Source organism: Exophiala aquamarina (genome assembly GCF_000709125.1).
Source record: "Exophiala aquamarina CBS 119918 chromosome Unknown aczIA-supercont1.4, whole genome shotgun sequence".
Lineage (NCBI taxonomy): Eukaryota > Fungi > Ascomycota > Eurotiomycetes > Chaetothyriales > Herpotrichiellaceae > Exophiala > Exophiala aquamarina.
The window spans coordinates 1,364,723-1,391,099 of NW_013550584.1; the positions used below are offsets into that span (position 1 = coordinate 1,364,723).

General features: G+C 50.0%; 10 protein-coding genes across 10 annotated transcripts; 4 read left to right on the plus strand and 6 right to left on the minus strand.

The window, feature by feature from the left end:
• Positions 1-55: 55 nt before the first annotated feature.
• On the minus strand, positions 56-1,672 carry A1O9_05606 (uncharacterized protein; the record flags this gene model as incomplete). Its single annotated transcript, XM_013404824.1, has 1 exon — positions 56-1,672. The coding sequence occupies one exon, from the start codon at positions 1,670-1,672 to the stop codon at positions 56-58; it is 1,617 nt and encodes a 538-aa protein (XP_013260278.1).
• A 679-nt stretch (positions 1,673-2,351) lies between these two features.
• Positions 2,352-4,316, minus strand: A1O9_05607 (acid phosphatase; the record flags this gene model as incomplete). The annotated part of the gene is made up of 8 exons (XM_013404825.1): positions 2,352-2,527; positions 2,692-2,830; positions 2,914-3,146; positions 3,222-3,592; positions 3,655-3,762; positions 3,827-3,945; positions 4,002-4,135; positions 4,187-4,316. The coding sequence occupies 8 exons, from the start codon at positions 4,314-4,316 to the stop codon at positions 2,352-2,354; spliced, it is 1,410 nt and encodes a 469-aa protein (XP_013260279.1).
• An 808-nt stretch (positions 4,317-5,124) lies between these two features.
• A1O9_05608 (uncharacterized protein) lies at positions 5,125-6,701 on the minus strand (the record flags this gene model as incomplete). The annotated part of the gene is made up of 5 exons (XM_013404826.1): positions 5,125-5,527; positions 5,595-5,768; positions 5,820-6,101; positions 6,168-6,421; positions 6,486-6,701. The coding sequence occupies 5 exons, from the start codon at positions 6,699-6,701 to the stop codon at positions 5,125-5,127; spliced, it is 1,329 nt and encodes a 442-aa protein (XP_013260280.1).
• Positions 6,702-8,476: 1,775 nt separating this feature from the next.
• A1O9_05609 (uncharacterized protein) lies at positions 8,477-12,412 on the plus strand (the record flags this gene model as incomplete). The annotated part of the gene is made up of 3 exons (XM_013404827.1): positions 8,477-11,420; positions 11,486-11,912; positions 11,971-12,412. 3 exons carry the CDS (start codon positions 8,477-8,479, stop codon positions 12,410-12,412), a joined length of 3,813 nt encoding a protein of 1,270 aa, XP_013260281.1.
• Positions 12,413-14,479: 2,067 nt separating this feature from the next.
• On the plus strand, positions 14,480-15,627 carry A1O9_05610 (glutamate-cysteine ligase regulatory subunit; the record flags this gene model as incomplete). The annotated part of the gene is made up of 2 exons (XM_013404828.1): positions 14,480-14,501; positions 14,561-15,627. 2 exons carry the CDS (start codon positions 14,480-14,482, stop codon positions 15,625-15,627), a joined length of 1,089 nt encoding a protein of 362 aa, XP_013260282.1.
• Positions 15,628-15,964: 337 nt separating this feature from the next.
• On the minus strand, positions 15,965-17,020 carry A1O9_05611 (BUD32 protein kinase; the record flags this gene model as incomplete). Its single annotated transcript, XM_013404829.1, has 1 exon — positions 15,965-17,020. The coding sequence occupies one exon, from the start codon at positions 17,018-17,020 to the stop codon at positions 15,965-15,967; it is 1,056 nt and encodes a 351-aa protein (XP_013260283.1).
• A 679-nt stretch (positions 17,021-17,699) lies between these two features.
• A1O9_05612 (uncharacterized protein) lies at positions 17,700-19,604 on the minus strand (the record flags this gene model as incomplete). Its single annotated transcript, XM_013404830.1, has 2 exons — positions 17,700-19,480; positions 19,529-19,604. 2 exons carry the CDS (start codon positions 19,602-19,604, stop codon positions 17,700-17,702), a joined length of 1,857 nt encoding a protein of 618 aa, XP_013260284.1.
• A 700-nt stretch (positions 19,605-20,304) lies between these two features.
• On the minus strand, positions 20,305-21,303 carry A1O9_05613 (translation initiation factor 2 subunit 1; the record flags this gene model as incomplete). The annotated part of the gene is made up of 2 exons (XM_013404831.1): positions 20,305-21,156; positions 21,214-21,303. The coding sequence occupies 2 exons, from the start codon at positions 21,301-21,303 to the stop codon at positions 20,305-20,307; spliced, it is 942 nt and encodes a 313-aa protein (XP_013260285.1).
• Positions 21,304-22,603: 1,300 nt separating this feature from the next.
• Positions 22,604-23,578, plus strand: A1O9_05614 (uncharacterized protein; the record flags this gene model as incomplete). Its single annotated transcript, XM_013404832.1, has 1 exon — positions 22,604-23,578. One exon carries the CDS (start codon positions 22,604-22,606, stop codon positions 23,576-23,578), a length of 975 nt encoding a protein of 324 aa, XP_013260286.1.
• Positions 23,579-24,029: 451 nt separating this feature from the next.
• On the plus strand, positions 24,030-26,233 carry A1O9_05615 (uncharacterized protein; the record flags this gene model as incomplete). Its single annotated transcript, XM_013404833.1, has 2 exons — positions 24,030-25,257; positions 25,314-26,233. The coding sequence occupies 2 exons, from the start codon at positions 24,030-24,032 to the stop codon at positions 26,231-26,233; spliced, it is 2,148 nt and encodes a 715-aa protein (XP_013260287.1).
• Positions 26,234-26,377: the final 144 nt, after the last annotated feature.

Consider the following 26,377-nt stretch of genomic DNA (forward strand, 5'->3'; position numbering starts at 1 on the left):
CGAGAGGCTGACGGCTGACAGCCGCCATTGAGCTTGAACAGCCATAGGGCGTCCCTCATAATGGTCGATAAAATACAGCAAAGCCTCCAACTCCCGCATCGGACCCAGCGCTCTCGCCGACAACCACACACCATTTGCCGCATGGACTCCAGTCTGCAGCTCTTGTAGTGAACGCCATATTCTTAAACTGAAGTTCAATAAGCGAGATCTTCGCATGTGCCTTGATAGGCTTGTGTGGTTCATGAAGAGGATATTTCTCACGATCTCGTTCGAGACCTTGTGGGGCTGTAATCTCGTCCGAGATCTCGCTCGTTGCCTCGGTCGAATTTTGGCGTGGCCATGCTGACGAGCTGTTATACGATGTTGTGGATAAGGGCGACTCTCTTAGTTGAGGTGTACTACTAAGTCGACTGAGACGGTCTGAGGGTCTGACTGGTCGTGCAGTGCCTTTATGACTTTTTCTTGCCACCAGAGTGGGCTTGTTCCCGTCGCCAGCATGTCCCAATGACAGCCTTTCCAGGTCCCAGAACCTGAGTTCGGACAGCGTGTTTCCGAAGGCTAGCATCGGGTGCCGGTCTGGGTAATTGGTCGACGGCATTAAAACACCAAATCGAAGATAGAATTGCTCGCTCTTAGGAGTTTCAAGTTCCAAGATTCGTTCGTAGAGCGGGTCGCCTCGGTACTCTGGGGCCACCTCAACTGTGACGATGCCGCCATCGTTCTCCCTGATCGCCTTACGAATGAATCCGTTCCTTGTGTCGAGATGTTCTTCTGTCTTTGGCGAAGTATCGGAGTTTGGTGGGGGCCTCCGGGAATCAAAGCCGGTGATCCTCCATATCACAATTTTGCTCTCATTTGCAGCCTTGGATATCACCAGGTCCCCGAAGAATCTGATACAGTCCACGAAATTGGAATGGACAGCGGAACTGACGAAGTGCGGGTAATAGATGGTTCTAACCTCATGGGAGCTTCGTTCTCGCCGAGTGGCCGAGATCTCTTGCCAGAAAGTCGATTTGTCGCCAAGATCGGGAAGGGTCCAAACACAAACTCGCTCGTCATGCCCTCCGGTAATGATATAACGCCCGCAAGGGTGCCATGATACCGTCAAGACCCCTTCGCAATGACCTGTAGCTTGACCGCAGATAATGATGGTTGGTGAGTCGTGAGGATTGGCGTGGCGTCGGATGTCCCAGATTCGAAGGCTCTTATCCATCGAAGCGGTCGCGACAATCCATGGATAGAAAGGGTGGGTGGCCATGTCATTGATTGTGCCATACCCATGGCCAGTCAGTGTGGCGAAGATTGTTCCTTCAAGCGCATTGATCAATTTGAGCTGACCTGAACCACCTGCGACGGCTAGCAAGGGCCCTTGTTGGTCAATATAGCACCAAGTGCAGGAATTCAGCCCTAGAGAATTAGGGTCGTTCTCTTCCTGCTCGTCGACTAATTCGTGATGCATGGTTATCAAGCTTTGGTCTGAAAGGGAGAGGCGACCTATGTAGACCTTTTTCTGGCTAACCATTGCGAAGATAGGTTCGTCGTTAGGAGGGGGGGCATAAGGGTAGAACTTGATATCGTAAAAATTGAAGCGATCTGTCTCGGTGGGCGTCTTGAATTTGTACTTCATCTTCGGGAATCCAAAGGCGATTCGAGTGTTGTTTGCGGTGGCCATCCTGAGTCACCTGGGGAGGGTGGTTGTTGAGATCCCCTGATCAATCGTCTTTGCTTTCAATGTTGACTTGTCGATGAGTGTAAAAAGCCAGTATAAATAAAGACGAAATCATGCAGGCAGTAAATTAAGAACCATTTCCGTCATTGTGCCAGTAAGTCAAGGAAATACCTGCCCATTGCTGAATCTGAATCATAAGCCTGGTGCCGTTTACCTTGCGGAGTGGCAGGGGATATCCGTGCGTCTCAATTGCTACTGACTGTTGTTCGAGAACTAGGAGACCTTTTCTCTGAGTTTGAAATCGATAGGAACTCACTGTGCCTAGGCGCTAGAAAGATATGTCTTTTTTGACTACTGGTCGCATTGTCTCTACGTGGATATCCAGGGTTCTCACTTTTTTAGGTTGGAGGTTAGGACTGACATCCAAGGACATTGATGTTTAATGAGATCGGGGCAGTATCAAAGGCCGCTTTAGGGTTCTTGGCAAGGATCTTCGTGAACCGCGACGGCCGGCCATCAGCTCCAGACAGCACCATTTAGAACATCAATCACTACATTATAGAGGATGCCCACTTACGCCGAGAAAAATAAGGAGGATCCCCTCGGTATTACGGTGTTCAGTCAGCAAAGCTCACGACATGTGGTACAGTCATGATCGCATTCAAGTATTGTAGGTATCTATTCAAGGTTTTACCGTTCGAATCGAAGGGAGAGTCAAATCGGTGAAGAAAGTAACACCGCCTGACGCCGAACCTGTCACATTGGATTCTGGAATGCCGCAAATAGATGCGAAGGTCCCCTGCTGGCTGAATTTCTTCTCGACCAGTTCAGCATATTGGTCGATAGGACAGCTTAGACCTGGGCCAGAGGAACATGATTGGACCGCTACTCGGCAGAAAAAGGAATCAGTCAGTAATCCAAACTTGAATGGAAGAATAGGAAAGGCAGTGAGAAACTGTGGAGCAGAACCGCGAGGATAGACCACACTTGGTGAGATAGTGAAAGGAGGAATATGCACTCACGGTAGACTGCATCATTGAGCCGAATCCGGACGGACGTTCCAACTTGGCCTGGTTTGTGAGGATGTCCTCCAGCGGTACAGTTGAGTCGCTCAAATGTGATTGTCCCTCGCATAGGACTGACGCGGCTACTCACGTAAATCTGCACCAATTAGCCAAGGCACAGACTTGAGAATCCACAGGCAGCATAATCTTGATTAAGGAATGGCAAGAGGGGATACTTACACGATCGGAATCGATACGATCAGCTGGAAGAGGCTTTTGACCATCGAAAACGCCGAGAATTGAAGCCAGCTCATTGATTTGATTGTCATGAGTGAAAGCAACAATCAGGGGAGGAAGGGGTTTGCTCTGGCCATCAGAAGTTTTGACAACCACACCTGGTCCCTCAGATAGGAGATCGACCACCCCTTGAAGGACGGGAAACATAACACTGGAGTTTTTGAAAGCTCCAGCACCTGTGAACGCTGGATTAGGAAACAATGACTTGAAAGTCGTATGGTTGACGACGACGCCGCCGCCCTCTTTCTTACCGGTTCCGTAATAGTACCTCAAGTCTTGACGATACTCATACTGCAATATCTCCTCAGGCCGGAAAAGGCTACAGAAGGGACTGACTCGTCGCGTGACCTGGCTCTCGAATCCACACAGATATGGGAACAAACTCAGGTCGGATGCGTTGAGTGTGAGGTTTCCCTCGATGAGCTTGCTGAGTCTTTTGACGATCGGTGGTAGATATATGCTGTCCCATTTGTCCACATAATCGCCACCACTCACGTCTTTAAACGTCGGACATGAATCTGATGTCGCGAGCGAATTCCCAACCGCGGAGGCGTCTTTGGCGTTTACAACGTGTACGTCGGCTAGTGTCGAGTTGGGGCCCAGGTAGCCACGAGCGAACAGCCTAAAGACGCACCCATGAATTGCTGATGAGCCCAATGGGGATGATTAACTTCTGGGCCGTACCTTGCTGAATCAATTGTTCGCTGATAATCATTCGACCAGAGCAAAAATGGAGTATTGTACTCATAGAAGTCTGGGTACCGAGTTTGGAGCTCAACACCAAGATCATATCTTGAAGAGTAGTCAGACCATTTTGAATGTGACCGGAGGCACAGATGGTTGGGATTAGACCTACAATTCCTGATATCCTGTGGGAGATACCTGGCTCACCTGTTGAGAGGGATGTTTCAAAACGGGCTCCCATGAAGAAAGGAAGCTGAGCTCTCCACGAGCCGTAAACTTAGCAGATTGTATCTGCACGAGGAAAGGTCAGGAGTCATAGGTAGACAGTGGTTCAAGTAGGAAATTACCTTTTCATGGAGATCTGCCCATTGCTGATAAGCCCCTGGGTCGGGATATCGACTGCCGTGACGAACGACATACACCGCTTGATCAACCTTGCAGCCGCCCGGAACCTCAGACGAGATGTGATTGACGTTGGGTCCTAATATATATGGTGAGCATTAAGCCACCTCCATTCAGGAACGTGACCTACCTGGAAACCATGGACTATTTGCTCCTAGATGTTGCAGAGCCTCAAAGTCGGAAAGGGGACGCTCCAGAGCATCTGTCAGGACAGCCAAAGCGGAGAATAAGCCGACGACGGAAATCTTGAACAACGCCATGATACCTCAACGCATCAATTTGCGAGAAGGCTGAAGTGAGGGACAAAAGATTGACTGATCTGCTAGCTGATTGCTTTTACACGGAAGGCGAGGCCTTTATAGCACGCCCATCCACCATCCCTACCTGAGGGGCTCAATGTCAACTCCATATCTTTGGTGCCATGCCAACCCGACAGCGGTGAGGAATGAAGTGAGCGAGCTATAGTGACCTAACAGAGGACATCTTGGAAGCCGACAAGAAGAGACATTTAGAAAGGAGATGAACTCTAGATTGGGCAAGGCCCCGTGGAAGCATTTCGGAGCCCCTCAAAAACCACCGGAGCGTTACCTGTAAACAGTCGTCAAGTGTGAATGTTGGAGACATGCTAGATTACGCTGTCCCGCAGTACTGCAGATTATCGTCTCGGTAGATCGATAGTACATGTACGTTGCTCAGATGTTGCGTGACAAAATCTCTGCATGGGCGTACGGGAGCAGTTGATTGGGCGTGATGGCTGACCAGGGGCCCAAGAAGCCTAGTGAGCAGGGGGGACTCATGTTCACGTGCAGATCCTTCGTGCCTGTGTGGTGGGCAGGTGTCGACAGAGGCCGAGAGTAGCTCCCATCGAATTCAATCATACCTGAATAAAGAATTGGGTTGAAAAATGGCAAGTGCTAGACCTGTTGAGAATCGGCTTTCCAGCTTGATAACAAGGGAATCTAACTCAGTTGTAAGAGCTATGGAGCTTACAACGGCTTGACCGTGACCGTGACCGTGGTATTATATATTATCATTAGCGTTCAAAACAAAGGAAATGGCCTTGATGCTTTATATCGGAGCATAAAGGAAGCCCAGAAGATCCACCTCATCCCCCGATCGTCCATGAAATCCAACAATTTGCCATCCGATAGGTGCTGCGAAATCACTGCAGTCGCTGGTTGAGGAACCAGCGCTCAACGTCCGGCCAGAACTCGTTGTTGCGACGATGTAGAAGTTTCTTGTAAGGCCATCCTTCTGCCCTCGACAAAGTCGAGCTTGGGTCCAGTATTCGGATGCTCCGAGGGTAAGCTCGGCTGCACTTCCTCCTGTGCCACCATGCGTGTAAGCCGTACCTGAAGCGAGAGTGAGAGCGACGCTATCTAAGCGAGAGGCACCCCGAAACGTGATCTTTGAAGGCTTGTTGGCACCAGTTGAGGAGCTCGGAATGGTGTCAATATCATTAAACCAATAACTGTAAGAGGAAGGAACTCAAATTAGCATGACCACGCAAAAAGGCTGGCCTGTTAAAGAGGGCTCACCCATGAGGACCACCAGACAGATTACTTTGCCTGATTGTGCTAGACCGCGACCAAGAAAAGTCAACAGTGATTGGATTGTGGTCGGACAAGATATTGCCATCTGGTTGAACAAATTTGGAAGACTCATAGGTCCAACCGGTGACAGAGAGGTTTATGGCACGACTACCCCGGTAGCTGGAAGAGTATCAGCTGCTACCAATCGTACCTTTTCTGGGGGCAACTCACAGCACTTTGTCAACTATCTCGCATTGGTTCGACGCTGCTGGGTTGCCGCAGGCGTTGGCAGGAGATCCTGCGACCGGTGTATTTCCGCCATTGATCAGTTGTACCCAAGAATCCGTGAGTCCAACCTCGGTCGTAAGCATGGAAATGCTAACGCCTGTATTGGTGTACCGATCATTGGTATCACCAAAGACGATGACAGCGTTACCAAGTGAATTGGCCTCAATGTAATTGATCATCTGAACGACACCTGCTCGCCTTGCGTCAACATCACCAGCGTCCGAGCTAGAGCGGAAAATCAGCCCTGGCAATGGCACATCTCAGTATAGTTTCCTGAGTGGAGAGTCATACCCAGCATCAGCATGAAGATTGTAAAAGTCGATGTAGACACCTTCATCAATTTGCATCCGCATTGCGGTGAATCCTTTAGGTGTCAAACAGTCGCCGTCATTGATATTGCATTGATCCCACGTTATACGATCAAATGATATCCAATTGAAGTTAGACAGAGTGTTCAGACCACTGCCGAACGGAACGCCACCGGACGTAGACGTGCGGTAGGGGTGGTCATCTGTTTCATAAATATAAGCATGATAGTTGAAATCCTACAGTTCATCAGCATGTGCTAAACGCGAGAGACCCAGCAGATCGAAGGTTCGTTCCACCCACCTCCTGCACATGGATCACATCATAATCATACTCTGCGAACTTGGAACCAATTGTTCGAGAATTCGTTGTCTTGTCGCCAGGAACGTCGTTGCCAGAAATAATTGATGGAAGGCCAGCTACATTGAAGGTCAAGACATTAAAGCTCCCGGCATCGGCAGCGAAAGCGAGTGGAATGGCTGAGAAGGCGAGCAACAACAACAAAAATGAGCCGAGCATGACTGAGGATAGCACCTTGATCACCAAGGAAGCGAGGTCTCAGGTCCACGACATGCCGCACTCCGTCAATATGATATATATAATCCTACCAGGCGTGCGAAAGTGGTGGGTTTGTTACGCATCTTCCAGCCGAGACATAGACTTTAGCCAGCAGCCTCGGTATGCAACCCCAATCGGGCGAGCTGGTCTCTAGATGACTATTGCTCTTTTCGAAAGTTGCGATGATAGTCTTTGGTCCCATTGTGATTAGTATCTGCTTTGGAAACTCGAACTTCAAGGGTGGACAGTTCCGAGCTTGGTGGTTGGGAGCAGAACAGCCAAGAAATACGACACGTGTAGACCTTTCCAAATACTAATACAGTTTGTTCTCAAGAATCACCAGTGCATCGGAAATCATGAGAGCTGGTTTTGCTTGGGCGGAATGTTTACCACTCCTTAGGAACAAGCTCACGTTGGTTTACTATCGTACAGTAATTAAACATTTGGATATTCTAATTGAATTGCTAACTAGATATGGCTAGATTAATCCGATACTGCTTGGCGATGATTCACTAAAGCATGCTTAACCCGCTTTTGCGAAACTATTGGAATCTGAGAGAGGGACTATCTCTATCGTTCTTCGGACATAGGATCGCAATGGCGTATCCAACCAGGTATCTCGCTAAAGGAGTTGTTGTGCTTGCCATGAACCCCGGCTCGGGCTCATTGCCTCATAAGAGAGCCCTGATCCGCTGAGTAATTTCGGGGAGGTACAAAGTAGGACAAACCAGTTACCCCAGTTCTTGATCCTCAGTGCCGAGTACCTCATATGTTGGAGGAAGTGACTTAACTCCTTTTGGACATGCGCTCCGCGATGAATGAAATCTCTGTCTTCATCAGCTCTATGGACTCTGCTCTAGTTTATATAGATATTTCCTAGGCACTTGATCTCCAGGAGCCCCTTTTCCATGATTTCAAAGGATTCCAAATGCTGATACAGTGGCGTTTTCTTGGTTCAAGATAGGAGGTATTCTGGTCCATGTAGGTTAGTATCCATATTTACTAGTGCGGTCACGTGTTACTAGTGCTAGTATGAGCTAATTGAATCTTGGCGCCAGCACCATACCCTTCCCGGGAATATCTTCGTCGACAAACTACGATAGGGCAACGAGCGACATCACTACCCGTACATGCAGATGTAGTGGCTGTCGATCTACCCACTCTCAAACTACATTCCGAATAAAGAATGGTGAGCTATGGGCATCCATGAATATGACCACCGGGGCTGCGTCCAGATAGCTCGAGCTCAGAGGAGCAGAGGAGCAGAGACGCTATCAACAGGAGAGTTAAATAGAAGAACTTATCTGCAGAGACGCCGACGAGGAGTCGGTAGAGAGCGCTGGAAGGGTTCACTTGTATTTTACCTTGATACTACATATATTAGTTTTGTGGGCGCTTATGGTGGCCATGATCTGCTGTAGTTATTCACATCGGTAGACTTTCTTGATTGGGAGTCTCCGTGATCTTCAGTATCAGCGCCATCGATATATCACTGCCAAGTTCTATTTGGCAACTGCTTACTTGTTTTGCCTAAGGCTTGACGAGTACCAAATTATTATAGTTCCAGACTAGAACATTCAACACGACTAGGAGTCTCTGAGCTTCACTGACAGCCAAGTCAGACCAGTACTTCCTCGACATCAGTCTCCCTCATCTGCAGGTAAACATTGACTTGATCAAAACTCCTGAGAGGTTACTACTGCATGACTTGATTCTTCTGGAATAGCTGGTGAGTGATGGAGCGCAGCCGGCCGACGCGTTCGCCTGAGGATATAAAGGCCGACTTAGAGCGCCGGTTTTTATTGCCACCGACAACCTTCAGTGCGCAATGGTTGAACAGACTCCAGCGGAGATGGGATTACCAAAATCCGGACTACACGGAAATCTGCCAATTGGCACCCACCCAAACACGCACAGTCACTCGATTTACAAGGGAAGGCCTTGAGGGAAAAGTGACAGGCTACAGGCAAGTCACAGTGCCAGCTTCAAGTGCAACTGCAAAGAACTCCACGTCTATTCTCCGAAGACCTGCAAATCGAGCTGACTTTGTTCGAGGCGCTGCTGGATTTTTCCCTTTTGCTCCAGGCGGACTCGATGGTGTTGATGCCATTCAGGCCTACGAGGATCAGATCACTCTTGATGAAGAGCATCGACTGACGAAGAAAGGGAACGTCTTGGACAAGATCATTAATTTCGGTGGGGCAGATGGCTTGCTGGAAATTCCTCCAGGATTCACAAGAGGCTTGAACTTGACAGACACAAAATCAAATGACGCACAGAAGAACGCTGAGGATGTGGAACAAGCGCTCAATGAAGATACCCCTTTCTCGAAGCCCATCACAGATGGTGATGATAGGAACGGCGAGCAAACTCCTCCATTGGAAGACGACCGCACAAGCAGCGAGCCGGAGGATGAAGACATAGATCTGGACGATTTGCTGCCCGTCGAATTTCCTTCTCTCGAACCACGTGGTGAACTGCTTTCTTCCAGTAGCAAGAAATCAGGCAGAGAATGGGCACACGTGGTAGACATCGACAAAGAACTTACCAATTTCAAGGAACTTGTTCCTGAAATGGCTCGAACCTGGCCCTTCGAGTTGGACACCTTCCAAAAAGAGGCTGTTTATCACCTGGAAAATCGCGATTCAGTCTTCGTGGCCGCTCACACTTCTGCTGGTAAGACTGTAGTTGCTGAATATGCCATTGCTTTAGCAGCAAAGCATATGACCAAAGCAATCTACACCTCGCCTATCAAAGCCTTGTCCAACCAAAAGTTTCGGGATTTCAAAGAAGTATTTGGTAACGATGTGGGCATCTTGACCGGTGATGTTCAAATTAATCCTGAGGCTAGTTGCCTCATCATGACCACCGAAATTCTCAGAAGCATGCTCTATCGTGGAGCTGACCTGATTCGAGATGTCGAATTTGTGATCTTTGATGAGGTCCATTATGTCAATGATCTTGAGCGTGGTGTTGTGTGGGAGGAAGTCATCATCATGTTGCCAGAACACGTTACTCTCATTCTTCTGTCAGCCACCGTGCCAAACACATATGAATTCGCGTCTTGGGTGGGTCGAACCAAGAAGAAAGATATCTATGTCATCTCGACACCCAAAAGACCTGTCCCTCTTGAACACTATCTTTGGGCTGGTAAAGAGATGCACAAGATTGTTGATTCGGAGAAGCGGTTTCTGCAGAAAGGTTGGAAGGCCGCCAACGACATCCTGTCAGGCATGGACAAAGTCAAGGAGAACAAGGCCATAGAAAACCAGGCACCGGCTCGTGGAGGAGCCAATCAGCGCGCTGGCCGTGGACAACAACAAACTCGTGGTGGCAATCAACGAGGTGGGCCGCAGCAGCGAGGTCGTGGCTTGCCTGTCAATCGTGGCCAAGGCAATATTGCACGGACTGGTCGTGGAGGCGGCAGAACTACAGCTGCCCAAGATCGCAACATATGGGTCCATCTAGTGCAATACCTTCGCAAGGAAAACCTTCTTCCGGCTTGCATTTTTGTCTTCTCGAAGAAGAGATGTGAGGAAAATGCGGACTCTCTGTCCAATCAGGACTTCTGCACAGCCACTGACAAGAGTGCCATCCACATGATCGTCGAGAAATCCATTGCCCGGTTGAAGCCTGAGGACCGAGTGTTGCCTCAAATCAGACGCCTACGAGAAATGCTTGGACGGGGTATTGCTGTGCATCACGGCGGTCTCCTCCCAATTGTCAAAGAGATTGTTGAAATATTATTTGCGAGGAGTCTCGTGAAAGTGTTGTTCGCAACGGAAACATTCGCCATGGGCTTGAATCTCCCGACGAGGACCGTGGTGTTCTCCGGCTACCGCAAGCATGATGGGCGCGAATTTCGGAATCTGCTTCCTGGAGAGTACACTCAAATGGCTGGACGAGCCGGACGGAGAGGTCTCGATACTGTAGGAACCGTCATCGTTGTCACCTCTGGCAAGACAGAGGCACCCCCCGCCGCCGAGTTGAGTCAGATGATCACAGGACCGGCTACAAAGCTTCGAAGTCAATTCAGACTGCATTACAACATGATGCTGAATTTGATGCGAGTTGAAGCATTAAAGATCGAGGAGATGATCAAGCGCAGCTTTTCTGAGAATGCCACTCAGGCTCTCCTGCCTCAACATGAGAAGCAAGTCGCCCTTTCCCAGGCTACACTCGACAAGATCAAGCGGGAACCTTGCGAGATTTGCGACATTGACCTTGAAACCTGCCACGAAGCGGCGATGAAGTACGATGAGATTACAAAAGATCTTCACATCAGAACCCTAGCGTCACCGATAGGACGGCGACTCTGGATGGCGAAGAGATTGATCGTGTTCAAGAAGGTATTGATCGAGACAAAAATTCATGTTCGAACAGCCACTAACAAACACCAGGATGGCGCCCGCAAGACTGGTGTGCTACTCGAAGACGGAGTCAAAGGCGGACCCAGCCCCTTCCTGAAGATTCTCGAGATATCCGACATTGAAGGGAAGCGGTCAACCCGAGATTTGCTTCCTTATCTCCCAGGTGTCCGCAACCTTTTTTCACCCCTGCCGACCGAGGCATCGCGAGTGAAAAGTGGAGTTACCCAGGTGTTGTTGGACGAAGTGGAATGTGTTACCCAAACTGTTGTCAAGGTCAGAGGCCCCATCTGGTATATGAAAGTCGCGAAAGGTAATACTTACACTACATGTCATATCAATAGGTTGACTTGCGATCGTTACTAAACTCGGAGCTAGTACAAAAGCAATTTGCTGAACAAGAATTCGTCCAAGTTTTCTCGTCCTGGGTCTCTTCGGCTTGGAATGAGCAAGATTGGAGCAAAGTCAATGATTTGCATGTTCGAGAATTGCTCACCGAGAGGAAGAGTGTGGCTGAAATCATCTTGAGATCGAAATGTCTGGAATGCCCTGATTTTATCAGGCACTACGGCATGCAACATGATGAATGGCTGGTCAAGGTGAATATTGAATCACTCAAGATGCTGATGTCAGACCAGAATCTTTCCCTACTTCCCGACTACCAGCAACGATCCGAAGTTCTGAAGGATCTCGGCTTCATTGACGAGGAATCCCGAGTGCAACTCAAAGGGAAAGTGGCCTGTGAAATTCATTCCGCGGATGAACTCGTTCTCACGGAACTGATCCTAGAAAATGTACTAGCGTCGTAAGTTCTTGTGCTGTCCATTTACAATTTGTGACTTAGTCACTAACGAAAGCTCCAGCTTCGAGCCGGAAGAAATCGTCGCACTCCTCTCAGCCTTCGTCTTCCAAGAGAAGACCGACAGCGAACCACAACTAAGCGAGACTCTCAAACGCGGCAAGGAAGCCATCATTGAGATAGCGGAGAAAGTCAACCACTACCAGATCCTACACCAGGTGATCCTGTCATCAGACGACGCCAACGATTTCGTGTCCCGACCGCGCTTTGGACTCGTGGAAGTGGTGTACGAATGGGCGAGAGGCATGTCTTTCAAGAACATCACAGACCTGACGGATGTCATGGAGGGCACGATTGTCAGAGTCGTGACGAGGTTGGACGAGACTTGCCGCGAGGTCATGAGTGCGGCGAGGTTGATTGGTGATCCTGGTCTGTATCAGAAGATGGAGAAGGCCAGGGAGATGATTCGCAGAGATGTCGTCTTCACGGCCAGTCTGTACATGTGAGAAGCTCGACTGGCGCTCCGAACTGCAAGCTCTATGGATGTTCCCACACTCGACACCGCGGTCGAACTTCTGCCTCGCGTTGAGGCTCCGACACCTCCAGACTTGCCCGTCACGTTCTTCGTGTTAATCATTCAATTACGGTTTCACGTCCAGCAGCTCGCACATAGGGAATGTGGCACAGCGAACAAAGGCGTAAAGCCGCCGTCTATCTCGGTATTCCAGTTGAACTCCCTGTCTCCCCTTTCAAATATGGCAGGAAATAGAGATAGGGCAAAATGTTCGGACCAAGAAGTGTTCCCTCTACTATCTTCACTACTTGTTTGTTTGTCCTTTTTGAAAAAAAGAAAGAAAAAATCATCTCTCTACCGTTAATGCCGTAAATACTTGCGGACCCCATCAGCTAATAAACACTATGCTCCTTACAGCTTCTTGATCTTCACGGCCAGGTCTGCGACGACCTGCTTTACATCGAGGAGATGCGACGACAAAGCATCTGCCCTATCTCGCAGCTAGAACGAAAGCGCTCCAGGAGAGACAGACAGGAGATAGAAAGATCGATCGTCGCCATCTGCCTGCCCGTCGAAGTCGCGAATGCTTCCCAGTTGCTCCTGCTTGCTAGGCTGCTGCTGAGTTAAGGCGGAGGCTTGGATTCCACCTGGGTGCCAGCAAGGCTGATTTTAGAAGGAAGCGAGGTTGAGATCTTCGAATCTTCACATCTTCAATGCTGCCACCACCCTGCACTAGCTTCCTAACAACCTTGGTGCGTCTGGGAAGTGACTTGCCAAGTCCTTAAGATATAAAATGGAAGGAAAGGACGATACATCGAAGGTATTGGTACAGGTAAGTGGTGCATGGGAGGCTGTCAACAATCCAAATTCTGTCAAGTTTTAATATTTCCTGTACCTAGTGAGTTCTTAGCACAGGTAGGAATACTTTGTATACAAACAACTTTCATTTTTTCATACCATTCTTCATTTCTCCATCGTTACTTTGACATCTCTTGAGGATCGAGGAAATCTTTCCGTCAGAGCAGTTCAACTTTCATTTGTTACAACCATGGCAACACTCTCGGCAGCGGCATGGAGCTGGATTTGGGCAGCGGCCTCGATTTTAAAACTTTACTGCATTCTGATTGGGACGAAGCGCTACTTCGACCAGAAAGCCGAATTACAAGAGTCACTTCGATCCACGGACGAGAACAAATTGCTCATTGAACGCATTCGTCGAGCCTTCCGGCGTCTTGAATACTCATCCGACCGAACATTCAATTGCATCAAAATAGGCCACTCAGGGCTTGCGACAGCGCACGCCATCAAAACCTAAAGCAAGAGATGCTAGAATTTGTGGTCATTCGATACTTAGCAGAAGTAGATATGCCCCGTCTTCGCTGAGGGTATCGGTTGTTTTACACTCTGAGGAAGTACGCGGGTTCTCTAGACAATAAGTAGATAAGTAGAGCGAGTTTATGATGCCATAATGAGGGTTGGTAGATCACTTCGCCTTGGGCGCGTCCCACTACAAAATTGGCTCAAGTACCGGGTGGCTGCTTACGTAATTCAATATGTTAGGTAATCGTCAATTCGTGCCGCTGGCTGGGGTGCTCTGCGCTGCCCCTCCTCTTCTCTTTACGCGCAGACGACTTATTCATCCAAGTTGCAACCTCCAATTTTGGGAACCAAAAGCAACGATCAACCAGGGACAGATTCCCCGAGCACACCGCCCCAGTGTGGTTGAGAAGGCTCATCCGTCAACGATACATCTCCCAGCCGGCGAGTCAGCCAGCGGCCCCTCGTTCGACACCCTTCCCGGGAAAAGAGTAGGGACCCAGATTATCTTGTCCTGCCAGGTGGAGCAGACGCCGCGAAGATGAAGCTGATTCTCTCGACCTCGTATGAATGACACCCTTGTCTGGTTTGCCTACACTTGCCCGTTCCACTACGAAAAGCCAGAACATCACACCTTTTCTCGCTGGTGTCTACGACACGAGACCGAGGACAGAGGGGGGATGGGCGAAGATGCAGAGTACTATCTATATAGACAGATCTGGCTTTTCCTGACCCGCTCCTCATGCCATATCCCACAACAATCGGTGTTTACTTCAGCAGGGACTGACTTCTATTTTGCGTTGTAGGAACATCATATCCTCAGGACAATCGGTGGTCCGACGGCCAATATTCGCCAAATCGAACGTCGAACTGATCAACTCACTCCGCGCGAACTTTTCTTCCTCGTCACAGGAGCACGTGGCGGCAGCACATCACCATCATTCCGCAACAGGCTCGTCCTCAACGACTGCAACACCAACAACGAACTCTGAGACATCATCATTACCATCTTCCACCTCGTTCTCCGATGCAGACTACACGCGTTGGACGACGAAAGACGGCGACACATTATACGTGCCATCATGGCAACCAACTCCGCTGACAGAACCACGAGATTCGTACGATGTAACGGTGAAACTGTTCTACCTCCCAGGGATCCCGTCATCCCGGCGATGTAAACACACCCGCGAGGCAATTGATCTGGTGCTGAAAGAGCTAGGGGTGGATAGCATTGACCTGTTGATTGTGAGTTACCCAGGCGTGAGTTTCGACGCCGATGATTATGATGGTGATGAGGAAGGCGAAGAAGGAGACGACGGACAAGATCAGGAAGTCGCATCAATGCCGGATGAGGATGCCAGTGCGCATAGTCATGAATCCGAGGGCTTCGATGCGCAGATCAAGGCATGGAGAGTACTGGAGTCACTGCACTCGCAGGGCGTGATCTCGCAGCTGGGTGTTTCCGAGTTCAGTTCGGAACGTCTGGACAAATTCCTTCCAGAGGTAACGGTGCGGCCAACCGTGGATCAAATCAACGTGAAAGATTGTTGCGTCGTACCTAAGCCGTTGATCGTATATGCGCAGGAGAACAAGATCGAGTTGCTTACTCACGCCGACTGCACCGATATCCTGCCACCGGGAACGACGAGAGAGTTGCTGGGGACTGGGAAGGACGGTGCGGGCATCATTGCCGCCAGACCGGACGCCGGACCAGATGAGCCTGGTTTGAAGGGCGATATTGAGCCCCAGTGGGTCATCAAGTATACCGCAGTGGTCAAGAATCGTGGTGTCATCGAGAACAAAGGCTATTTCGCTGTCGCGCAATTGGGGACTTGCATTGAAGATAGTACCGCAGATGGTGAGGCTGCTGGTGCTACTCCATCGTCTTGAAAGTGTGACCAGAGATATCCCAGAGATATCCTTCTTTAGCGTGGCGTTCCTGGTTAATGGCTATACGGCCACACCCTCTGGTTCGACAGTGTCTCAATCAAAAAAAGATCTCTCGCCTTATTGATTCTTCTCCGTGGTTGTGGCCTTTCAATGTCCTTCTCGCATTTGCCAGTGTCCTTTTACATTTCACTGCATTCTCGCAACAGACCAACGGTTCACTAGCTGGTCGGCAAAATCAGGTATAGTACTGGTTCCTTTCCCCCCACCACAGCCAACAGCGACATGTTCAACCTCGTAGAGGCGAGAGAACACCCATCCAAACTCTCCACACGCCAGCTCAGCCCACCATACTCCTCTTCCGCCCTCTCAGCCTCACGTCCTCAAGACGCTTTAAAACAACCGCGGCGCCCCTGAAGCTGCCGCGGTAGCCGTCCGGGCCCTGCAGGACCTCGGCATCGAACCAACCTTCCTGCCGCGGATGCGTAGACCCAAACGCGCGTTCCAGCACGTACAGGTCCACGGCTCGGTCTTCGTCTTGGACTGACTGTGTTGCGAGCCCGAAGTCGATGAGGACGATCTCGCCGGCGAAGCTGGGTGGAGATGATGGTGTGGCAGTGACAGTGACAGTGGCAGTGGCAGTGGCAGTGGTTGTGGTCGTGCTCGTAGGCGGTCGTATCATGATATTACTCGTCGTCAGATCTCCATGGATGACACCGCCCTTGGAATGCAGAGCACCGACAGCGCGCCCGATGCGGCGTAGCAGGGCTTTGACATCTTCTTCCTGGGCCCTGACGAACGCGTCGTGGCCGCCTCCGCCGCCTCCAGCCTCGGTCCGTCGCGGCGTGGTCTCCTGAGCTTTCCACCAGAGATCATACCGCCGCAGCAGGTCCTTGACCGATTCGCCGTCGATCCACTCCATCAGCAGCCACGCGCCGCCGCCCTCTGTCCTTCCACCGCGCTCTCTCCTCACCTCCGCACCTTTCACCCGTCGCGCGACGTCCCACTCCAGACTCAGCACAGCAGGCACATTGACTTCGCTACTGCCGCTCCCGGCGTCGTTCCTCAGTCCGCTTAGCTTGACGAGCACGCGTGCCTCCGCTAGGACTCGCTGTTTTGTCAGACGTGCGTCGAGGGTTGGATGCCGGTAGGGTTTCGAGGGTCGGACCTTTAACGCTGCTGGTGTGCTGGCATCGAGGAAGTGGGTGCGGTATAAGAGCGCTTCGGCACCTTGGGTTATTAGTGCTGGGGGAGGGAGGGGAGAAGTGGTGATGTTGAAAGGTGGGGGGAGAAAAGGTGTATAGGAAGGGAACTCTTCCTGGGGCTGCTGTTGCTGAGGCGGTGAGATGTTCGTAGAGGCGGATGGGTCTGGAGGAAGAGGTGTGGTTGTGGCCATGATCTGTGTGTCTTCCAGCGTGAGAGGTTATGGCTTTGCAGGGTCGCTGGCTGTCCTTTGGACGCCTCCTTTCTGATGCTATCAACAGCTGTGAGGATTAGTTAGGCAGTGTGTCTTGTAAACGAACGGACCGTAGTTTTGGACTGTCTCGTGGTCATGGGCAAATTCTAGACTTTGTTGCATGAAGTGTGCTACTAATCGTGTTTATCTGTGTGGGGTTGATATCATGGTAATTATTCGTTGGATATTCTTCACCCCGCATTATGTCATCACTCCGTAGTCTGCGTAGATTATTATCTATTATGGAGGCAGTCAGCCTTGCATGGTACACCTGAATGTAGGAGGCACAGGCACAGGCATGGGAGAACTGTGCCTTAAAGATTACTATCAAAGGTAGCTAAGAAGATAATGCGCCTAGTGAAATACTCTGGGATTAGGGAGATATTAACTGATTTTGTACCCACCACAGAACCAGGGAGGGCCTGACATTACTTTAGCTGGGAAACTCCTTTTGGCAGAATGAGAGAGCCTCAGCGAATTTGGCTTCTGCCTATTACCTGCATACCTCATGAACGAAACGGAAGAACGCAAGAGCACCGACTCGGTGGTGCGGAAAAGTCGTGCATCATCATTCACCAATTTTCAAAGTCGATTAAAAGTCAAGACAGATTCTTTTCAATCAAGAGTCAGGACTCAACGCTCGAATCATCCTCTTTAGTTCCGCGACCTCGCTCTTGAGCTCCCGAATCTCTACCACATCTGCGTCGACGTCGACAATCGGTTTGGTCTTGCGGACCTTCTCGTCCCAACCGTCCGCCGCGTAGTCGATTTCGCCGTCGAGCTCTTCCCACTCTTCTACAGTGTCATCGTCCTCTTCGCCTCGCTTGCGATTGTTTCGAACTGTATGTGCCTCGCGGGCTTCGAACGCCGCCGTGATCAACAATAATGGCGAATAGATGACACCCATGACATAGTTGTTCAGTCGCTCATACTTATGTGCGTCCATCCACCATTCGAAGGGGATGACAAGGAAGAAGAGCTCGATCAGGTTGAAGGGAGCAATGAATACGTTCTCATCGGGTGCACGTGTAAATTGCATCGTCTTCTGCGCGAACATCGCCATGTACTCATCAATCGCGTTCTCCGTGATGTCTTCGTACGCGCTGTTGTAGAGTGCGATCAAGATGTTCAGCAGAATGACCATGACCACGAATGTGAAAATGTAGTACAGAATCAATCCGAAGGGGTGTGCGTAATCATCAAAACCATCGAACTCCGGGGATTGCATCACCGAGTTGGCCATGGCGGTGATGATGAATGTTGTGATAGACGAGTTACCTTCCACTTGGTTCAGACCAATGAAGGCTTGCAAGAAGCCAACGCAGACCACGATCAGTAAGGCGAAGAAGATCAATGACTCCCGCATCATGACCTTGAGAACAACCAACATGGCCCCAAAGAACCGGAATGTGTCGAGATACAAAAGTAAGCGACTCCAAACCATGGGTGCGGACACGGCAAAGATATGGTAGCCGAGCCTATTAAGCTCTCTTCTTCGCTCGTCATCTTCGTCTGGTGAATGTGCAAGCGCGATAATTCGAATGACGAACGAAGCCGTGAGTAATGAGTAGAGGACATTATTGAATGCGTTCCAGAAGCCGAAGTAATAAATTCCAACTTTCCAGAATTTGGCCACCTCGTCGCAAATGAATCCCAGCGTCATGATATAGAGAATGCCTTCCACAACATCCAGATCTCCATCTTCATTGATGGTGTTTACTGCCCCCGTGTACATTCCCAAGTAGATCAAGGAGATGGATATTTGGACAGTGTTCTGATAAAGCGGACAACGCATTCGATCAGGGTTGAGATGAGCCCAATAGCTGGTGTTGTCCCGCTCTCTGTAGAAGACAAAATTTCCAGCGTCCTTGTCGTCCTGATGGATCCAACCACGCCATAGGTGCTTGATACATTTCTGGTAGCCAGAGGAACCGATGACTGTCAGAGCATGCAGATCAACAGCTCTCTCAATCACGTTGGCTGAAGCCGTTTCCTCGCCGTCACGCATGACTGAGTATCGCTGCAGCAGCACCTCTTTGAGAAGGTACTCCTGATTTTCTTCTCCTTCAATGATACGCTTCGCTATGATCTCGCAGGCGACCGCGCGAACATCATGCAAGTCTGCGTCCCATAATTCAAGGAATGCCTGTCTCTTGAACCAACGTTTACAGACGAGTAGACAGTAGACTACCGCGGCGGCGTATTCGGTGCCTCCAGCTTCTTTGGCAGTCTTGACTACCTGTTTCGTGATGACCCCGCTATTAGCTGCGGTGATCTTCTCCTCGGGAAGCTCGATGGGAATGACTTCTTCAATCTGGTACTTTAACCGGAGAGCAACCTTGGTCACTTCTTTGGCAGGAAACGCGGAGGCTGGGAGGTCATTGCTATGGGCAGGTAACACTGGAAGCTATCAGCAGGGACAACAGGGATAAATGAATGAGAACGCACGCCTTCGCATCTCATCTCGAAGATGCGGTGCATCCCTCTCTCGCCGCGATCCAAAAAGCTGCGCCCATTTGACCATATTGTTGATTGATGACGTAGCGCCCTAGCCGAAGGATTCCTTAGATCCAAAAGCAGGAGCCTTGATAGATACGCGACGAGGGCTTGATACAGCACAATCAATCCTCCCTGGAACAAAACTCGGGGTGTACTGCAAGTCGAGTGGTTTGTAGCAGAAGAAACAAGTGAAGCTACTCGTACAGAAGTTTGCACTTTGATTAGCAGCTATCTGACCTAGCTTCACACGGGCCACCACCACCACCACCAGCACTCAGTACTCCGTATCTGTCATGGAGAAAAATCAGGTTTGAGCTTTGGCACAATGACATGGCCCCTGGTCAAGATCATGGACGTGCGGGGCTTAAGCTTCAACTAAGCGAGCCTATGCCTGGAGTGCTTCCCTAAGCCCGCCCCAAGGCCGGGCTCTTAGCCGCCTAACTGGCAAGCACCAAGCCCTAAACTAAGCTCTTTTCAACCACAGCCTTGAAGCGTCACGATTGCCACTCGGCGGTGGTCCCTCTCGAAGGCGCTCTTCGGCCGGTGGATTTGTTGTAGACTGAATTCGAATCGTCCTGGCCTATTCCATTTCAGTATCAATCGTGACCTCCGAAGGGAAATTCATCGTGCGGTGATCGGCTTGGCTGGCTTTAGACATGATCGCGCTGCTTGCCCTCCACTGTCATAAATGCGTATCCTCATAAACGCCTTGGATGACCATATGTTCATGCAATTTCTGGACCCTCGTCACTCTCACTGAGATCCTCATCACCACTGATCTCCTCGTTCTCCTTCGCTCTCTTGTCCATGAGTGCCTGCAATTCTGCATCATCATGTTCAGTCACAGCCTTGGGTGCCATCTTGACAACACACTGTCCACCAGATTCCTTGATGGTCTCGTCGATGTCCTTGATAGCTTCTTCTAAGAGATGGATCCCGTGTCCTTTATCCAGGCACTGACTTGTCAGAACATAGTGTGGTGGCGAGACCAGTTTGACCTTGACCTGTGTATCGGGTGTGTTCTTGGCCTCAGCTTTTCGGAGAGCCTCCTTGACTGCATCGATTCCATCATATTTGAAGCATGTGACTTCGACATCTGCTCGGACCTTAGTTGGATGAGGGGTGAGTTTCTTGCTAATGTATTGTTGAAATTCCTCCTTGACCACATCATTTGGGAAAGTAACATCGTTCCAGACATCCGGGTTGGTAATTGACAACTTGAATGCATCGTTGGCGTGTCCATATTTGCGGTTTAAAGGCCAACCAATGTCTTCGTAGAGTTTCAGAATTGGAGTTTTGGTCTTTTCGGCAACATGTCGCATGATGGAGTGGACCGATTTGCTCTTGTTATACCTTTCCTCACAACGACCAATATCTTCGGCGGAGACTCTTCGTTTCGACAAGTCAATATAACCTTTCTCCTTGTCCACACGCAGAACGACGACAACTTCATTGCGACCGATTCGAATGAGTTTCTGTATACTTCTGATACGTCTTCGTGAAAGTTCGGAGAGGAGAATCATGCCGTCAATATTGTCGTACTCGAGCAATTTGACGTATGCGCCCATCTCGGCGATCTGTGCGGTTAAAGTCAGAATGGCTCAGACGGCGAGAACAACAGGAACGTCACATACTTGTTTGACATTGACCATCACAAAACTCTCAATCTCGGGATATTTTTCTTCATAGAAGCGACAATTGGTGAGGGAGTCTGCGTCCGACATGATGGCGATTTGGCACTGTTTTCAGCGCAGGTTCAACGTGGAGTGATGTTGCTGCTTGCGAGCTACTCTCTGGAAGTGAGCTGAATCCAGCAAGGAAGTTGAGTCACAACCACAGGCTTTGGGTGTCGCAGGCTCTCACGGTGGCAGTGGAAGTGGCAGCACACACTGCATGCGGCAACTTCTTTTGGTTGCCAAGAGAAAAAAGTCCCACCTGAGGCTGGACGTCCAGAACTCAGTCACGTGTGTCATGTGACGCCAGCTTCAGGACATCCCTTTTTTCAGCCTCATCCTTCCTGATAGAATCTCTTCGAGAGCTACAAAAGTGATGACAGAGGAAATGAGATGATTTCAACTAGGAAGCGAGTAGTGGTATGGACGAGGGCGTAAGCAGGATCCTAAACATCTTTGCGCGAAGATGGGATCTTTTCCCCCTTACATCCTAATCTACCACTTCCTCGTACGCAACTACGGTCCCAAGGACCCGGTACCATAACAATGGGTCAAAAGGGAACAGCTGGAGGGATGGTCCGCCAAGACCAACTGCATCAAGCCTCAACCCTCAGTTGATACCTGGGGGGAGTGACTCCCCCACTAAACTTTCCCATCTTTATTACTGGGCGTTCGCAATGGATCTACCTCTTTTCTTGAGCCCAAAGCGCCGACTTAGGGATGGCCATGCATCTCTAGACACCTATGCTAGAGGGTTTTCACTCACAAAGACCAAAACTCGGCTGCTACTCCTTCTTTTCACATGTTTTGCTGTCGAAGCCTACGTCCTCTTCCTTTCTGGTATGCTAACAGCAGGTGACTATAAGCAGCTAGCTTGTACATCTGTACATTGGTAGGTAAAGGCGCAACTCTATAGTTGTTCACGGTGTTAACATATCACAGGACGAACGCGAATCAGTGTGGGTTAGACGGGAATAATTGCCGCCCATTCAGCGGTCCAGAGCTTCTCTTCCGATGTCCATCTGGGTGCTTGACGGCCCACTTGACCAACCCTGTGGTCGTTGGCTCACAAATGATAAACCACCGTCCCCTAGTCATTGGGGGCTATAATGGCTCAACTTCAATCTATCGCGGCGATTCATTTATCTGTCCTGCGGCTATTCACGCCGGTGTTATCAAGGACTCTCTAGGCGGCTGTGGTGTGCTTCGTAGAGAAGGTCAATCCCACGACTTTCCCAGCCAGCGACAGAATGGCATCACAAGCGTCTCTTTTGACTCAAGTTTCCCACTTTCATTTTCCCTACGACCGTCTGACTGCAGCTACCGCGATTCTCGTTGGATACTGCTGAGTATGTCGATTGCCACCACGATTCTACTTCCGCTCTTCGAAAAGTCATCGACAGGATGTTTCAGCGTTGCCCTCACCATCGTGTTTCTACATGTAGCTCTGATCTCGGATCCACCTGATGAACCCGCCATTTCAGGCTTCAAAGATATATTTTGTATCGCTTCTGGAAGGATCCTGCCGGCCGTCGCGCTTGCGACGACGGTGTATTTGGTATGCATACAAGATGCTCACCAAGGAAGAAGGCAGACCAGGCTCTCCTGGACATCGTGGCTTACGGGACTCTGGAGCGGTGCATTATGCAATTTCTTTGGGCAATTGTTTCAGGATGGATGGGGACCTAAAGCTCAAAAGATCCTACTTATCTTCCTCACTGCTACCCTGTACTTTATCATTTGTCGGATTAGGAAGCTGCACCGCGAACAGCAACTCACGCGATGCCTTACGCTCTATGGACTGCTTATCGTTGGTCTTTATATCACCAATCGAATCTTCGGCTTTCTTGGTCTTCGGCTACACATCCATCACTATCTATGGCCCTTACTACTCTTACCAGGAGCTTCCACGTGCGGCCCGTACGCTTCCTTCTATGAAGGTCTGCTCCTAGGCATTTCCACCAATGGCATTGCCCGATGGGGCTTTGATAACCTAGCTGAGGTTCAAGGGCCCATTTCTGATAAGTCCGTCGAGTCGCTACTGCTGAATATGATATCACCTATCATCAACGGCACCCATATCAGTTTCGAGTGGTCCGGTCTACCGAATAGTTGCAATGGCATCAATATCCTAGTGAATGATGTCCTCAGATTTCAAGACTTTAACCCCCCCGGTGGCCATTCCTTTGTCTGGCGGCGTGAGGATCTGGGCCTACCACTCTACTTCCGCTTTGGAGCCATTACGGAGGACAAGTATCGCGGATTAACGATGGGTGATACCACGGGCCCTGCAGTATGGCACGCCAATGGAACATGGTCGGCATGATAGGTGTTGGGATCGCGGCGTTGAAGTTCACAGTGCGAGCATAGTCTGGCGCCATAGCTGGTACGATAAATAGGAATGGGGCCAGTCTGGCTGGTGAAGATATACAAGATTTCCCCCGGCCATGAAGTCTGGAATAGCTGGTACCTAGATCGATAGGCAACACATAAATGTTTTGGTGGGTGTCCAGCTAAGACGAGCAAATGGCACATCCTCGTCAAGAGCTACTCGTACAGCATGAGAATTCTATATCACGTGATAACACAACATCCCGATGACTAAGTAATTCTCCGACTCCCGTCTGGGTGCCGTCAAGCCTCCAGCGTCACCCCCTCCACTCCCTGACTCCATCCACGTCCGTCCTTTGGACAACCATGCTGCCACGATACTTTTCGTAAGACGTACTTGTTTTTAACCATTTCCCTGGCTTCATGGAAAGCCGCATTGCTGCGCAATGTCAGGGCGCACCATTGGAGGTGGAAGAGTCTTAGGTAGCGGTAGAACACTTGGTCCTCCACCACCTCCTCCGAAGTCATCCTCACCTTTGCCTGCTCACGTCTTGTCCCCTTCTGCTTCAACATTATCCTTGAATACCACTGGCAGCGGTAGCTCCACTCCGCCATCATCCGACCCTCAAGACATCGCCGCTCGAGTATCACTAGATCATGGAGGTCCTGATCTGTCCCTGGCTGCAGCTGCGGCTGCCGCAGGAGACCGTATGGTCTGCCCAATATGCAATGAGGAAATGGTCACCTTATTACAACTGAACAGACATCTAGATGATGCACACAAAGAGATAGAGGAGGACCAACAGGATGAGGTCAAGGATTGGTTCAAACAACAAATGGTCAAAGCCAAGAAGTTCCAACCGTTAGCTGTCCTGAATCAAAAATTCAAAGGCCTGGATGTCTTTGAATCGAACCATGATATGGTACGAAGCAGTACTCCTACCCCAAGGAACAATTCAATTACACGAGAGACGCACGAGTCTAGAACCGCTACTCCTCCGCCTCCGCCGCCAAAACCCGCCCCAGCGGTCATCGACCCAGACGATATAATTACGAAGCAGCATTGGCAGAAAAGGACAGGATTCGATGCCTGTTCGGATCCCACCTGCGAGAAAAGGCTAGGTGCTAGCGTAGGAATTGTTAATTGCCGAAATTGTGGAAAACTCTTTTGTGACGAACACACCATGTATCAGATGAAACTGTCAAGAGCAGCACAACACGAGCCCGTCCGAGGCTTGTGGTATCGGGTCTGCGAGACATGCTATAAAAGCCGTGAGGGGTATTCGGACAGACATGGACTGGAGACGGATAGAACAGATACCTTTGGGTCCATGCGACAATCCAAATCTGGACAGAGACAAATGGAGGTATCAAGACTTGAAAAGAGGCTCTCCAGACTGACGCAATTACTTGCCAATCCTCCCGAGGAAATCCCTCAACAGACCACAAATAAAAGGTGGTCTTTATCATGGGGTCAAAATGATCCGCGAAAAGCCCTCGAACAAAGCATTGTTACTTGGCAGAATGATGCCGATGTTGCCCGATGTCCATATTGTCAACAAGATTTTACTCAATACACCTTCCGTCGACATCATTGCAGGACATGTGGTAAAGTGGTTTGTGGAGATCCAACGACAGCCTGCTCTATTGTCCTGGGTCTCAATGTTGCCACCAGTATGTTCTCCCTGACCTTTCTTCTCCTTCCTCCAGCCTTACTGATGCAATGACAGCTAACAAACGCCAATCTGTAACAGAAAAACCGTCCCCTGACAACACCGTCGCATTGGATGTTCGGCTTTGCAAAGAGTGCAATCACACCATCTTCTCCCATCGAGACTTCCAGCAGTCACTTTCCTCCCAAACTATTGCCCCATTTACTCGCGCCTACAACAATCTTGTTCAATTTGAACGCGGCATCCGGCTCTTGTTGCCCAAGTTTCAGAAACTACTTCAAGCACTACAAAATCCAGATCAACCACCATCATCGTCCCAAATTGCTGATGCGTCTCGGACTCGAAAACGATTGATGGAGTCCTTTACTCAATTTGACACTGCAGCTCGGCGCATCCGTGACATGCCGAGTACTTCACCCACTCAGCTCAAATTACAAAAAGCTATCCACCAAAACGCCAGTCAATTCCTTCACTTGCACATGCTACCCCTCAAGTCCTTACCAAAGGTCCTCAAGCATGCCACACCACATGGCAATTCATCATCGAAGACAGATCCCAACAATCCACGCTCAACTCTGTCTGTTCTCAACAATCAACATATGCGGCATGACAGCTCCTCCAATCTCTCCGTTGCTTCATTTGCCTCATCTCGTGTTTCTGAACTCGAAGCGGAAGAGAAAGCTCTCCGCGAACGACTCATCGTGCTCGAAGAGCAGAAATTCATGGTACAGGAAATGATCGCCGACGCAAACCGGCGGAGAAAGTTCGACGAGGTCGCCGCGCTAGCTGGCAACGTAGAGGATCTAAGTACGGAAATTGACGGCGTCCAGAAGCTCGTGGATAACCTGCGAGGTGAGTTTGAAGGCGTCTACACAAATGGAGGCTTGGGCAGCGGCGTCAACAGTCCCCAGAGAGCACCGAGTAACGCGGGAGCAGGAGGGACAGGGAAGTCGAAAATGGTTGTCGAGCACGGATGATTTTTGAAGATGCGTCTTACCTAGCCCTTATTCATTGAGTTTACCCTAGCCAGCCCAATCTGGGCTCCTCATGTGTTACGATTCAAGACTCAAGCCACACACACCATGTTCCGGTCGCAAATTGATAGCTCATGCCATCGCGAG